The sequence below is a fragment of the Labrus bergylta genome, chromosome 12, assembly GCF_963930695.1.
Source record: "Labrus bergylta chromosome 12, fLabBer1.1, whole genome shotgun sequence".
NCBI lineage: Eukaryota > Metazoa > Chordata > Actinopteri > Labriformes > Labridae > Labrus > Labrus bergylta.
Genome location: NC_089206.1, coordinates 26,261,497 through 26,276,089, shown reverse-complemented (window position 1 = coordinate 26,276,089; position 14,593 = coordinate 26,261,497). Strand labels below are relative to the sequence as shown.

General features: G+C 40.8%; 1 protein-coding gene across 2 annotated transcripts in view; it reads right to left on the bottom strand.

Annotated features, from left to right (window-relative positions):
* Positions 1-12,945, bottom strand: part of sema3bl (sema domain, immunoglobulin domain (Ig), short basic domain, secreted, (semaphorin) 3bl) — a 75,455-nt gene extending 62,510 nt beyond the window's left edge. Inside the window, exon 1 of one of the 2 annotated variants that reach the window (XM_020635335.3) lies at positions 12,509-12,945. In XM_020635335.3, the coding sequence (XP_020490991.1) occupies positions 12,509-12,614 (106 nt within the window). In that variant the 5' untranslated portion in view covers positions 12,615-12,945. The remainder of the gene's footprint in view (positions 1-12,508) is intronic. The other variant, XM_020635334.3, reaches the window with a different exon arrangement.
* Between the last annotated feature and the right edge of the window lie 1,648 nt (positions 12,946-14,593).

Genomic DNA, 14,593 nt, shown 5'->3' with positions numbered 1-14,593 from the left:
CATCACCCTCGATTCTCATCAGCCCTCACTCTCCTCTGCCTCCCCTTCCTCCCTCATTTCATCATCTCTCCCAACACTCTCTCTCTCCTCATAGTCTCCTCTCCCTCATGGCTGGTTGCTCTTCTGATCCATCTTTCTTGTTCTCTTTCGTCCACTTTCATCTTTCTTCCCTCCCTTTTTAATGTATTCTTACTCCATTACTCATCTGTACCACACTTACTCAAAAAACCAAACTTATCTCAACACACGCTCTCCTTCCCCAGTTCTTTCCCTCTTCTATGCTTCTTGTCTTTCCTGATCTCACCCTTCCTCCCTTTGACTCAAAAATCTGTCATCCTCCCTCCTGCTTTGTCCTCAGACTCTGTTTTATACTACGATATATTTCTCTCAGAGGAGAACACCACTGTTTTTTCTTTCCATCACTTTATCCTTTGATTTACTTCTTTCTCATCCCTCACTCCCTCTATCACTCCCTCACTCCTTCACTACCTCAGTCCCTCGACTCCCTCATCCAGCAGCCAACTCACGATGAAACTCTCTGTTGGCCTTCATGTGTTTCGGCACAAACAGTTCTGCTAACTCTCTGCTGGCCTATCACACAATTTGTTAATTGAATGAAGCAACGTGTAGACACACGCAATTCTGCATGATGCATTTCAATTCTTCTTCTTTAGAGTTGATTAAAGCTACAGACAAATTTGACTGTATTATTATTTTTACTGAATCGATTATTAGCTTGGTTATTTAGCAATGCATGTTGATTTTTAACGATTTGCAATATGAAAGATAAGAGCGCTGTTTTTGCGCTGGCAGTGCCCATTTTCTCTACAAACACTGTGCAATTTAGCATTTTTGGTGCTCAACATCTTTAGCATAAAAAACACCAAGCTTTATGTTTTTTGTGTCACTGCACGAACAGTGCTCTCAGATAAAAAGTTATCAACATTTGGAACAAAGCTGCACTTGTCAATGTAACTTCTCTCCCCAACCAATCAAAATCGAAAAGGGGCGGGACTTTGGATATCATTTTGATCGACAGCGGCGAGAAGAAACTAACCTTACTCGTCTTTATGAGGGTAAACTTTCCAGGTTTAAGGCTTCTGCTTATGCCAGGACACGATTCCTTTACGTCTTTAAGTTTTCTTTGCCATTAGCCAACTTTTGTAAACTAACAACAGCAAGCCGCATTGAGAAGTGCCCTAAAATGAAGGTCATGACCTCTGTTTGTAGAAAATGTTTGTGGACACAGGCCCTCAAAGTTTTATCAACCACAGTGAAACATTTTGTATGTTGTAGACACAAATTACATTTCAAGATTCAATTATACACGTCATAAACTGTAAATCAATGAAACCACTCTCATCTAAGGGCGTCCATTACAACCCTTTGTCACACCAGGGCGTCTCAAGGTGAAAACAAATGTCTTCCTATCGAACATGTGGTCAATGTGAAACGTAATCTGTTTTGTTAGGGACGAAAAAGCATGGAATCATCATAGGGAAGATTTGAACAATAACACATTGTTTAATTAGGTTTCACACTGGACTTGCCCTTGGTCTCCCGGGTGAAGGTTTTGTGTTGTTTGGCCCATCCATCAGCCTCCAAACTCTGCTTTAGGCAGACTCTCTGCAACATCAATATAGCAGCAGAGTCTCAGTGCTCATGCCTTGGTTTAAATCGTATGCACACATTGTATCTCCTTTTATATATGAACTTCTGACAATTTCTAGAATTGCAGTACATTCAGGTCCTGCAATTTCCCGACTTCACACATGTACCTCACAACAGGAGAATGTTAGACACACTCTCAAAGATCAAAATAGCACATTTTGTTGAGTGTGTAGGAGAAGGAGTCATCTAAAAAGCTGAATATTTCTGAGTTAATATCCCTATACAATCTATACAGACATGTCAGTAACACAAATACAAAAGTAGAAAATTTGAACTTCCAAACTCCATTCAATCTGCAGAGTCCCTTTACAACTTTAAGAAAAAGCTAAAGACCAAGCTCATGAATACCTACAACCTTATGATGATGATGGTTTCGTTGGATAACGACGATTGTTAAGATGGTTTCTATACTGATTAGAGCTCTGAAGAACTGCCCTCAATGTTGTGCTTTGCCTCTGGTCACTTCCTGTCAGCACCTGTGTGTCCAGTCGGACTCAATGCTGATCGTTTGCTCTTACTGACATTGTTCCCTTTTTTCCAGATCCTTGCTTGTGTTGTATTTACTCTCTGATGTACATCGCTTTGGATAAAAGTGTCTGCTAAGTGAATTGTAGAATTAAAAAATATAATTCTGGCCGATGAGGCAAGCAGTCAGTATAAAGCAGCAAAACTTTGTGAACATCATCATCATCCCCCCAGTAGCTCGCAAGCAATCTTCCCGCAGCTGCTGCTGCATTCACACATCAGGCTAGCAAGAAAAAGCCTGAATTAAGTCAGGGTTGACAGTTTTGGCTGTTTTTGTCCCTGCTTGCACCCCTTTTACACCATGTAAAAATGTCAGGTATTAAACGCATGTGTAAAAGAAAAGAAGCGACTTGTAAAACACCAGATGCTGTACAAGTACATTGCAACATAAATTAGGTTTTGCCAGTTAATATACTGTACACACACAAAGGTGCACCAAAGCAGGCACCCATGCACAGAGCCTGTCTCTTGGATTGGTTCATGTTTGTCAGCTGCTGTCTAATAGATACATCAGTCCACAGTAGGCCCTTGTACTCAGCTCTTCTTGTCAGAAGCTCCAGTGGAATTAAATGATTGCTGCCAGGGAGGGGGTGTTTGTTTCAAAGGCAGGGGGTGCTGCACCTCAGTGTGCGTTACATGTAATGTCTCCCATTCTGCATTAAAAAGGGTTCCCATCACCTCTGACCTTTTTTTTCTATCACTTTGCATTGGCTCTGAGCCACCGTGCCAAATAGTAGGACACTGAATCGACATGAAAAGACAAGAAGAACCCCCTTTAGTCTTTGTATGGGTTGGCGTGTGTATGTGTGTGTGTGTGTGTGTGTTTGTAAAATCATCACAGTAGGTTTGTTCTGTTCTCTCTGCTTTCTTTTTGCCTGCTGCTCTCTGCAGGAGGATCCAGCTGCACCGTGTGTAATGTCTAATAATTCTTAAATATCTCCATTAAAATAAATACACAAGCAGAGCTGAGGATGTTTATCTCACAGGGAGAGGGTAGCGGAGGGTTGTTTCTTTCTCAAGTTGGAACAATATCACTTACTATAAAACATTGGCAAGACATCTGTCATATCTATACCACAACCCAGCATGCACTTGGTCCACCGTGGCGTACAGGAGGAGGCCAAGTTCAACAATAATCCAAGTGAGCTTAAAGTTTTCACAAGGTGTTATTGTGAGACTGTGATTTGTTGAAAGTATTAAAGGCTTTGGGTTGACATGTAGAGCAGACACAGACGTGTAACTTATATCTACTTTCATTTTAAAACTACTTTTACTCCAGTTTCAGATTTGGTGCTGAAACATTACATCATCCAAAAGTCTGTCTGTAAATGAGAGATACTGTAGCACACTGATTTTTTTTTAGCAATTTGTGAATACTGCCCGTGTAAAAAATGTGCTGCAAGGAAGGTATCTGTTTTGATCCGTGAAACAAATTTGAAGCAATACAAAGTTGATATAATTTTGTAAATTGCAGCTTGCATGTTGCGAATGTGATATAATGGGCGATGGTACAATCTTTTTATTTGTTCAGTATTCACTTGAAGTGTCATTGCAATGACAATCCTCTAACCTGAAAGTATTTTTTCTGAGAGAATTCACTCAACAGTTTTTAATGTCACCGTTCGGTTGACCTTAATAATTTTGCACATAAAGCAACTAACTTTACTCAACTTCTGCAGGGTAGTTTGTAGCCTGTTGGTTGGATCCCCTTGATGATCAATGCAGACACATCTTGGCAACTAGAGGATTTCCGGTGTCTTTTCTATAGATATGTATGGATACCTTGTGCTTTTTAAAATAGATGATGATATGATTTATTGAAATTGATACTGACATTCAGCCCTTCCTAAGAATGAGCTTTTATTACTTTAGGGAATCCACCACTTTTCCACTTACACCATCATCAGTTCAAATTCTGAATCTGTTTGATAGTAAGTAGTCTCAGTTCTGTTTAATGTCCATAAGCAGGTTTACCTTTGAAACTGAACATACAGTAGAAGCTGTTTAGACCTTTCATTGACATCCCTCCTGAGTGATCTGACAACAAGTGAATAGCCTGGAAGTTAGTTGTGTTTATGCCTGTTTTATCTTGTAGTTCTTTCCCCCAGTGTTTTATGTCTATATAAGTTGTACTTCCTGCCTCTGTGTGTATCCCTCCACTGTGACAGGCTGCGTCCAAAATCACGAGGGATAAATCCCTTCCGGGTAGCCAAATCTCCGGAGTTTTTCAGGAGATTTCCATATGTGTGAAAAGGGTTAAAGAGAAACATTTCATATTTGAGGGAGTTTTACCTGAAATTTAGAAGCTGTTTTAATAAAAAGTAAAAGATTTACAACAGAGTAATGTTAGTTTGTCCTACTGATGATGACAGGCATGAGACCAGTCTGAGTCTGTAAGCACAAAAACAAATTTCAGTGCGAAAGTATGTTAAACTGTTTATTAATTATTTTATATTTATGTATTATTTTGAACTGTATTGTAAATTAACTGTTGTTATTGATCCTCAGCCTGAGTTAAGCTGCATGTTTTAGTTGTGCGGAAACAATGACGTCACTGTCGGCAGCTGGTGAGTGAGCTGAGTAGTGTTGGGGGAACAAATTATATCGTGCTGAATGAGTGCACTATATAGTCCATTACATATAACTCCCTATATAGTGAGGATGGAGTAGAGTAGGTAATGAGTGTGTGATTACAGACACAGCCATTGTGTGTCACACTCTGATTGTGTCCACCTGTGTAATTAGTCGCACCCGTCCTGATCACCTCATTGTCTATTTAGTGTCTGTGTTCCTGCCCTTCTGTGTCAGTCAGTCGTCAGACCTTCTCTGTGTCTCTGTGACCACCTTGTGGGTATTTTTCTGTGAACTCTTGTGTTTGTATCCTGTGTTTGTACTCTTATGTCGGACCTTGTTTGATTTGGAAGTTTTGGATTTTGAAATAAGTAAGCTTGTTGTTTTTTCAAATAAATTGTTTGTTGTTCTCCACATTGGTCCTCTACCTTTCATACAGTTTTAAAATTGTGACTCATGTTTGTCGTGACTAATTTTGCTGACAAAGAACACCATCTGGATCATTTCAAAGATGATCTTATTAAACCTTCCTTATTAAATCCTGGAAAAGAATAAAAAATAACATCAAAATAACAGAAGAGAACATTTCAGATCAGTACCAGAGAAGAGGTTGTGTCAGACCTTTGTTGCACAGCAGGGAGTGGTGTAGATTCAGGCTTCAGGGTGTGGAAGAGTGTAAAAAGTTTAGATAAATAGTTTTTCAGGACTTGAATCCCCCTTGGTGAAGATCCACTGCTGAGATTTGTAGCGGTCATGTTAAAATAACGGCCATCGCTGTCGACACTGGGGTTGGTTTTGGCTGGTGTCTTAGTCCAGACAAGCACACCCGTATGGCGCAGGCACACACCTTTTATTTTTTTACCCAACCGTGTTGGTCAGAAGATGGTCAGGGATTCAGTTTTAACAAAGGAAAGAGATACAGCATACTCCCTTTACGGGCGCAGGAAGCGCTCTTTCAAAGAGACACACACACTCCCATAACTCCTGTGTGTAGGTGGAGTTCTCAGTAATCTACATGACAGATGGTCAAAGCCACATTGTTTGGACCTGAACCTTCAACCTCTGCTCCTCAAAGAGGCCAGTGTCTTCCAGCCCTCAGGTTAGCCTCTCTCGTCCTTTTATCCACCTATCTGTCCTTCTTCCATCACTCTCATCTCTCGTCGCTTGTTCAGCCTCCCGTCTTTTCCTTCCCTTTTCATCATCTTAGGCCCCTCTCTTTCTTTTCCCTCATCCATTTATCCCCTTCCCCAACGGTAGCATGACCTCTTTTAATCTGCCTAACATGCTCGAATGTCCGCGTCTATCTAATTCTCGCTTCTCTTCTTCTATTTCTTTTTCATTCACTCGTTCGAGGATCCATCGTTTGTTTTTCTCTCCTCGTTCGCTGATCTTTTATTCATAACCTCCTTCCCTTACCCAATGTCCCTTTCTTACTCTGTTCTTCAAAATTCATGGACGTTTCTTCTCTTTCACGGACATTCCCTTTTTTCCATTCATCGTTCAGCCGGCTGATTCATGCCAGCACTAGGGGCACATGTTTAAGTTCACAGTTCAGTCCTGGTTCAGGCAGTTGGGTCTTGAAGGCTGTGACCTTAGAAGGGAAGCGATGCAGGGTTTATCTTGACATGCTTTGCAGAAAGGCTTAGCTGCTTGAATGGAGAAGGGGTTTATCTTTTCTATCTTACTACTTTAGGGTATCCATGATGTGGTTTTAGATTCATCTTCCAGGGAGGGCTAGATGTTTATCCAGAGGCAGTCGACTCAAACCACATCTACTCAGTACAAAGGACTATTTTATTTTATTCTATTATGTGAGTTTATTCTAATTTATATTGTCCCTTTCTTTTTTCTTTCACTCAATCTGTCCCTTTCTCTTTTCCTTGAAATATGCCAGACTCCTTTTTCCTTCTCTCCACAGCTTCCTCTCCATCTGTGCTCTCTGATCTGGCCCTGTGTCAGACAATGTGTGAGAGACGGAGAGCAGGAAAATGGATTGACACAGTCAGCTTCCTCTCCAACTATCTCTGATCCCCACTGTCTGAATGTTGTCTGTGATCTATCCAAGCTGCCTTCTGAGCGCTGTCACAAGAGACACGCTGTTGACACGACACACCAGTGACACCTCGAGACAAACAGATGTCTACATCAGATGAAGTTGATCTCTCTCTCTCTCTTTGTTCAGAGACATACAACCAGACAGTTAGCTTCAAACACATACACACATAAATGATTTAAAAGACCAGAAAACCTTGAATAGTATAACCTCCACACACACATCAACATCCAACAAACTCAATGTGCTTCTTTTTTCTTCTTTCCACACACACACACACACACACACACACACACACACACACACAGACACACACACACACACACACACACACACACACACACACACACACGTTCTTCGCTCCTCACATCATGCAGGCAGTGTCAGAAACATGTAATGTGTTTCCTCTGTCAGCAAGTCCACATACCAGAACAAAACCCTCTCTACTGTTTCTTCATAGACTCCAAAACTAATACGGGGTTTCAATGGACTGGACAAAGAAACTTTTGTCCCTCTGTTATTCCAGTATGTATGGTTTTATATGATGGGAAATAGACCTAGCAAAAGTTAGAAAGTTAAAAAGAAATCATGTGGATTTCCTACAGTCCAATTAAAGCTTCTGTGAGGAACATTCAGTTTGTGTTGATTTAGTGACCCCTGTGGACAACGGGTTACCTCTTTGTCGATAATGTCCTCAACATTTCTTAGTAGTCATTTTAACAAAAAAATCGCAAGCTGCTTTCTTACATGTGCAGTTATTAACCTTGTCAGGCACCTACCCGCCCCGTCAAACATGTGAATGATGCAGAGTCTTGGCCTTCCAAAATGTCAAATAAAGGTTGCCGTGGCAGCGTTCAAATTATGATTTCACATGCCACCTACCCTGTGGCAGCAGTTCCAAGAATTAATATGAACAGTATAGAATTAAGCAGTCTTTTTGCTAATTGTGTTCTTTACTTTTGTAGCTCATAAGGAGACATCACTATCGATTTCAGGCTTTTTCATAACCAGTTAAAAAAGACACATAGGAGCTTTAACTCAATTGAAGTATGATGTTGAAGAGCTAGCTCTGAGCCGCTCGATGTCAATCACAGTTATACTTTTAAAGGCTTGTGTATTGAATTACTTTATGGATATATCGATGATGTTAGAGTTTGAATCAATAGAGGATTACAAATGTCATCAGTGCCTGCTGCATGCCATTTCTTCTTTTTCCTATTTGAACTATTGTTCATAAACTCTTAACTTTAAATATTGGCTGTTTTGCCAACTGGCTTAGGACTCCCTGTATATGATAAGGAGTTACACAAACCCTTCAAATTCAAACACATGTCAACCATTACTAAAACACTAAACCTTCTAAAACTCTTTACAATCTGTATCAGAGCTTGAGTTTATATACAGCCCAGTTAAACAACATGTGTCTGACAAGCCAGTTGGCGAGCTGACCAAAACTTTAAAGTTTCTCTCCTTTGTTTCCTCCTTCTCTCTTTTGCTGGGTTTAGATCGGCCCAGAGGCCTGGGAGCACTTAAACCAAACTCTGGAAGAGAAGTGGAAAGGGAGAGTGGAATAAACAAACTAATACACGGAGCAGGGAGGGAGTGATGAATCGATGGATCCAACATGGAAAGATAGATGAAATAGACTGGAGAAAGAAAGGAAGAGAACTGATAGATGAAAAGATGAGAGATGCCCTACATTCCAGCAGCTGCGGAGTCTTCAACAGACTCTTAGTGAAAGATTACCCCGTTTCCACTCAGAACAACTAACACCCGTCTGCATGTATGCATGGGGGCATCGCCAACTGAGAAAACAAACTCATTAATTCACAGGCTGTACGTGAAAACAAACAGAAGCCTTCACTCTGAGAACTAATGCAATCTGATCAAAATAGGACGCTGATGTGTGCACTGGCGTTTTCAAGTGCCCCCCTGCCTTTGGCGAGACAAAGAGAATATTGTTTTAGACAGAGTGTGTGTGTGTGTGTGTGTGTGTGTGTGTGTGTGTGTGTGTGTGTGTGTGTGTGTGTGTGTGTGTGTGTGTGTGTGTGTGTGTGTGTGAAGTAAGTGTGAGTTGCACACGAACATACACGAAGGGAATTCAAATGAATAAATGAGGCAGGCAGATTGAAGGCAGAGAAAGACAAATGAAAGACATGCAGGGCAGAGGGATAATGGCAGAGAGATGCATTATGGGAGGTGGGTATAGGGCTGGGAGTCAAGCCAAGCACACATTGCATTACCCGACGCTTCAATGTCACCTCATGAGACACAATCGTTCTCATTTACGTTGTGTCAAGTTAGAAGTGTAAATGAGGTTGTTAAAAAATCATGAACTCGCATTTTCACCAAACACAGTGGCAGATGCATTTACTCCAAAAGTACCCAGAACTTTAAGTCCCAGGCGCCTCTTTTTAAGGAACTTAAAATTTGTCTCCCATTGTTTTGTTTCCACTGAGGTCTAAAAGCCCCATGAAGATGAGACAATCGCATGTGCTGACATTTGAAAAGCCACGCCTGTTTTACACTCATGCTGCTTTTTTTTTTTTTAATGAATAAGAGATGTCACAGTTGCATAACTTTAACTTTAATTTAGAACACATCACATCATAACACAAACAAATAGATTTATTTTTTTATCCCATAACCTGTCTCCTGTTTGAAACTTAGAGCTTACTGATGTATAATTGTGAAAATCATATTTAATCATTTTTTCTTCATGATATTACGATACATAAAGAATGTGACCTTTTGGGGGGTATAGAGTCTCTAAAACTTAATTTAGTCCCTTTGCCCTTTCAGTGGAAACATGTGGCTAACTCCAAAAGCCTGTAGTCTCTGGGGAAAGTTCCTGCAGAAGAAATGTAGCTAATGTTAAAAAAGAAATACAAGGGCCCATGATGGTAAAAATTAAAAGGTAGAAAAGCAAATTGATTAAATAACTTTTTTATTTGCAGCACAAAACAGTCGAGCTGTATAAATATAAAGTAGGCCTTATATGGTGTGAAGGCTAAATACTACAAAACACTTTAATCACTAGCATTTAGTATATTTAAACATGAAGGATCTACTTCACATTGAAGAGAAGTTGTTTAGATATTGTTTGAATGATGGAGGGACACACAGACAGACAGAAAAATTAATTATACCCATCTACATTAAACCTGGATGCAATTTTCCCAAAAGAAAACGGTGCTGGCTGAAATGAACACGAGAGGAGAGGAATATTTCAGAGGTAAAAAAGCCTTCTTCCTGCTCGAACTTCTGCCCACTAATTGATTGAAATTAGATAATGACAGCTTTTCCTGTCGCCAAATTACCTCCACATCCTCCGGGGAATACAAACACCCTCTGGGCTTATCCGGGTTATAATGAAAGAGGGGCTGATAGCGGAGGAGACACAACAACAGAAGACCTCAGGGTGAGACAGGGTGTGAGAAATTAGACTAAAGGGTGAGACATTGAGCTGTCGAGATGTATGGAATTATTTACTGTTGGAAGTTAAAAACACATTTTTAAAAGGATTTAAGTGAAGGGGGATATTATGTATAACAGGGCAAACTGTGGGGCCAACTTTGAGGTCATCTAGGCAGGAAGCAAGAAACTAGTTGGTCACTAATGAGAATCTTAAAGGAGTTTCTTCCCACACTCTTAAGAGTGCTCGAAAAATGGGAGCTGAGTGGTTTTTAATGCTATGTAAAGAAGAGATATTTGTAATATTTTGATAAAGGGGCTCTAGATGTGTAAAAAGTAGAATGTTGGGCGTTGCTTTCCACCTACATGTGTGCACATGACAAGACTTTGTTCAAAATCAAGTCACCACTCCACTCTGCAGCTACTTTGCTGGATTCCATTTTTATAAATGATATAAGTGCTAAAAATATGACCGATTTTATCTTATGGCAAGATTTCTTCATCCAAAGAGAAAGACTGCTCGCACCCTGCATGTCTCCAATACTCCAGAAATGTATTTCACCTTGGAAAAATGTCCCCCTAGTGAAATACGTTTCTGACATGGTGGAGTGTGTGAGCAACCATCTCACTACAGTGCACATTGTTTATAACAGTAAATTTCCACAATCCTAAAATGTCAGAGCGACTGTTAAAAATACATCCACAGAAAGGACGAGGGGTCAATCAAATCTAAAGGGGTTAATTCTTATGGCAGCATCAGTATGCAAAGCTGGTTTCATGGTAATATATAGACTTACAATTGATATAATGGTTAATATTTTAAAGGCATGAACATACTCAATAACACTTGATTTGTAAGTTAAATATTTCATAAATAGTGCAAATTGAAACTTTGCCCAAGTGGTGTGACTAGAAGAAAAGTTTTTTTTTTATTTCTTCACACATGTACCGTTCTCACTCACTCCAACACCTTTGCAATTGTTCTTCATGAGCGTCTCTCTCTCTCTCTCTCTTTCTCTCTCTTTCTCTCTCTTTCTCTCTCTCTCTCTCTCCTTCTCTCTCTCTCTCTCTCTCTCTCTCTCTCCCCTCTCTCCTTCTTTCTCTCCCTCCCTCTTTCTCTCTCTATCTCTCTCTCTCACTCGCTCGCTCTCTCTCTCCCCACACTGAGCATTATTTCCAGTCCAGCCGACAGGAAGACCAGTACACTCATTGGGCTTTTTACTCCTGAAAACATTGAGGGCTGAACTGGAGGAAATCCTGTGTGATATCTATCGCTGATGATGATTGTAGACCCTCTCTGGTCTGAGTAAAATGAAACAATGAGAACCGTCTGGCAACAACACAGTCAAAAGCAATTAAACACACAAGCACACACACACACACACACACACACACACACACACACACACACACACACACACACACACACACACACACACACACACCCACACACCAGCTGGGTCATTTTCTGCCTTATTATCATTAAACCTGAGTGAGTCATGACCGACAACATGGTTTGGATCAGAGAAGTTCAACCTGAGGGAATTCTGAAACCAGCATCTTTCCTTGAATCATATTTCTATTCAGACCTCAAAAAGGAATATATTTAAATGTTAGAAAAGGTTTATGGTCATGAAGTTTTGACACTGAACCTGTGGGACAATACTTCAAGAAATTCAATGAATACACAGTATATTGTGCTAGTTTATAAAGAACTGCTCTGTTTTAAAGTCTTTTAGACCCAATGTCCATTTCGGAGTAATTGTAATATCCTTCCCAGGTATTTCATTGCGGTTGCCGTTCCTACTAAACGTGTATAATGAGACGATCACACCCCGGTGTATCCCACCGCAGAACCAGTAACCTCAGCCAAAATCTCCTCTGGCTGGATCCCCCGCCTGCACTGCACAGCGGTTTCAATCTGGAGACCAGCACATTAACGTATGTGTGACTCCTAAAACACATAAACCTCCAAGACAGTAGCCAAAACATGCACCCGGATTTCACGCTTCCAGCTCAGACCACCGGGAAGAGAATATGTGGTGTGAAATAAATGCACATTTTTAAGAAAATAAGCCTTCAAGCTTCGTTTACAGCAGGGCGTTAAGTTGAAATGTTCACAGGAAAATAAGCTGTTCGAGAGAGAAAGAGATACATTCCTGAGGACGGGTAAGATCAGCAATTAATGCCACCTGTGCGCGCGCTCTCACAGAAATAGGAATGATAAAGTGCTGTGAATGTGAATGTGGTATTGAATAAAGATCACTTGATTACCTTTGTAGGACAGTCTCAGTCGCGGTACATTTAACTTGGTCGCTGAGACGGTCGCGACAAGTAGCGCAACCAGAATCACGTTGGAGAAAGCTGAAAAGTCCCTCATCCTGCCTTGGAGGTGTCCTCCGACTTTCACAGATTAATTTAAGGTGGTTTTCCAGTAATCACACAGAATATTCCAGAGGGAATTTGACGAAAAGAATCTTCTCACGACAGCATTTGAGTTTTTGAGGTATCTCCCCAAGCGCGTAAAAAGGCTTTGACTGAGCAGCTGCAGTGTCCTGAGTGCCGCTCTGCCCGGGCTGATGAGCTGATTCACTGACTCTGCTCTTGAGGCTGACGCTCCTCCAGTTCACATCCAGCAGCTGCTCAACAGAAGTCTGAGAGAGCGTGTGTGTGTGTGTTTGGAAGAGAGAGAAAAAGCACTTACAGCGGGGAGAGAGCGCGCGATTGCAGTTGCGCTCCAAGGGGACTGCCCCTCCTTTACGCACGACAGGCCCTTTCCAAACAAGGCGCACTTGGAGGCACGCTTTTTCAGATGATTCATAACACAATTTCAACATCAAATAAGGGCTTTCAGTAACATGCAATGTAGCTTTAAAAAAAGTTTTGTAGAGGCTACAATGGTGCCTCTGTCAACTTAATTGACCTGCTGCAATGTATTTAAATAAGCAGTTATAAATGAGTTGGTTTGAAGGATAATTAATACAGACATTTTTAGTTTTTCTTTGATCAAGTCAAAGATTATGGAAACTACTTGTACATTATAAAACCCCTAAAATATGCGTGTGGGTATTGAATGTGCTTCTAACAAACTATGCATCTTAAATCATAAAAACACAAGACAAATGGTGACAAATCACCATGACGTATTAAAAGATACATCATGGTGATTTGTCCAATAAATAATAATATTTATGGTGCAAAATTAATCTTTGCGTTGTCTCTAGAAGTAAAACCCACAAGGCAGACATTCCCCAAAATACATTCTAAGTAAGATATGGACAAGATAAAGCATGTCAGTAAGACTTAAATGTGTGAATAATAGTGAATTGGGTGGCATTTTTGTTGCATATTTTTGGTGATGGGAAAATGTCTTTTTTTTAAATGTGGCTCAAGAGCTGACAGCTAGTTCAAGATACTGAAGATACTTTATTGCTATCAATGAATTAAACGGCACTGCCAAAAAAAAAAAACGTGCATCTCCATCTTCACATTTTTCTCAGCTGTGTGCCCCATATGCATACTTGGCCTTTCTTAACCCTTTCAGTGCCGATGGTACGTGTTCAGTAGTTTAATTAAGTTGTGGGATGCCTTCTCAACACCCCCCTCCTGCGTGCATCTATTCATAAGCCAGCCCTCATGTGAACACAGGGGTCACTGCAGGGTGAAGAGGAGCCATTCAAGGTGTCGGTGTTACTTCAACCCAGAATCTTTTGGTGAACACTTGTTTGTACCGCGGAGGACTCTGTCATACATGTTTCATAGACTGAAAGCATGCAGGGAAAGAGAGGAGTGGTAAAGTGCTGGAAGGAATGTGCGGTGCTTCAGTGTCTTGTAGCTGTGCTGAGGGTTTGTTTGTGCCAGGAGAGGGGGTTCAAGCTCTGGTTTCATGTAGGGACTTGTCATGTCCTGGCAGATCTGTGGAGTGACACAAAGAGTCCATAGTGTGCATACTAGTATTGTTTCTCCTTCTCACTCTTAAGTTTGTAAGTTTTGGGGGGCCTTCTTGCCTTTATTGAATAGAACAGCTGAAGAGAGACAGGATATGTCGGGAGCAGAGAGTAGGAAATAGCATGCAGCAAAGGGACAGGGTCCAATTCGATCCCACTGCCGCTGCTAAGAAGTCTATAGCCTTCATAAATGTTTTTCCGGCGCACCAAATAACAGTTATATAAAATAACATGTAAAATCATTGTGCTACTATCTGTCTCATCAGTGTGCAATAGAATAGTAGTTAATGCAATCAAACCTTAACATGGATATTCCACTCAGAATGTACCGTAATCAAAATACCTTTGTATAATTACTGTAGATGAAAGAAACCACGGCAACGCCAACGGTTAGCCTCCCTGTCATTCCAGT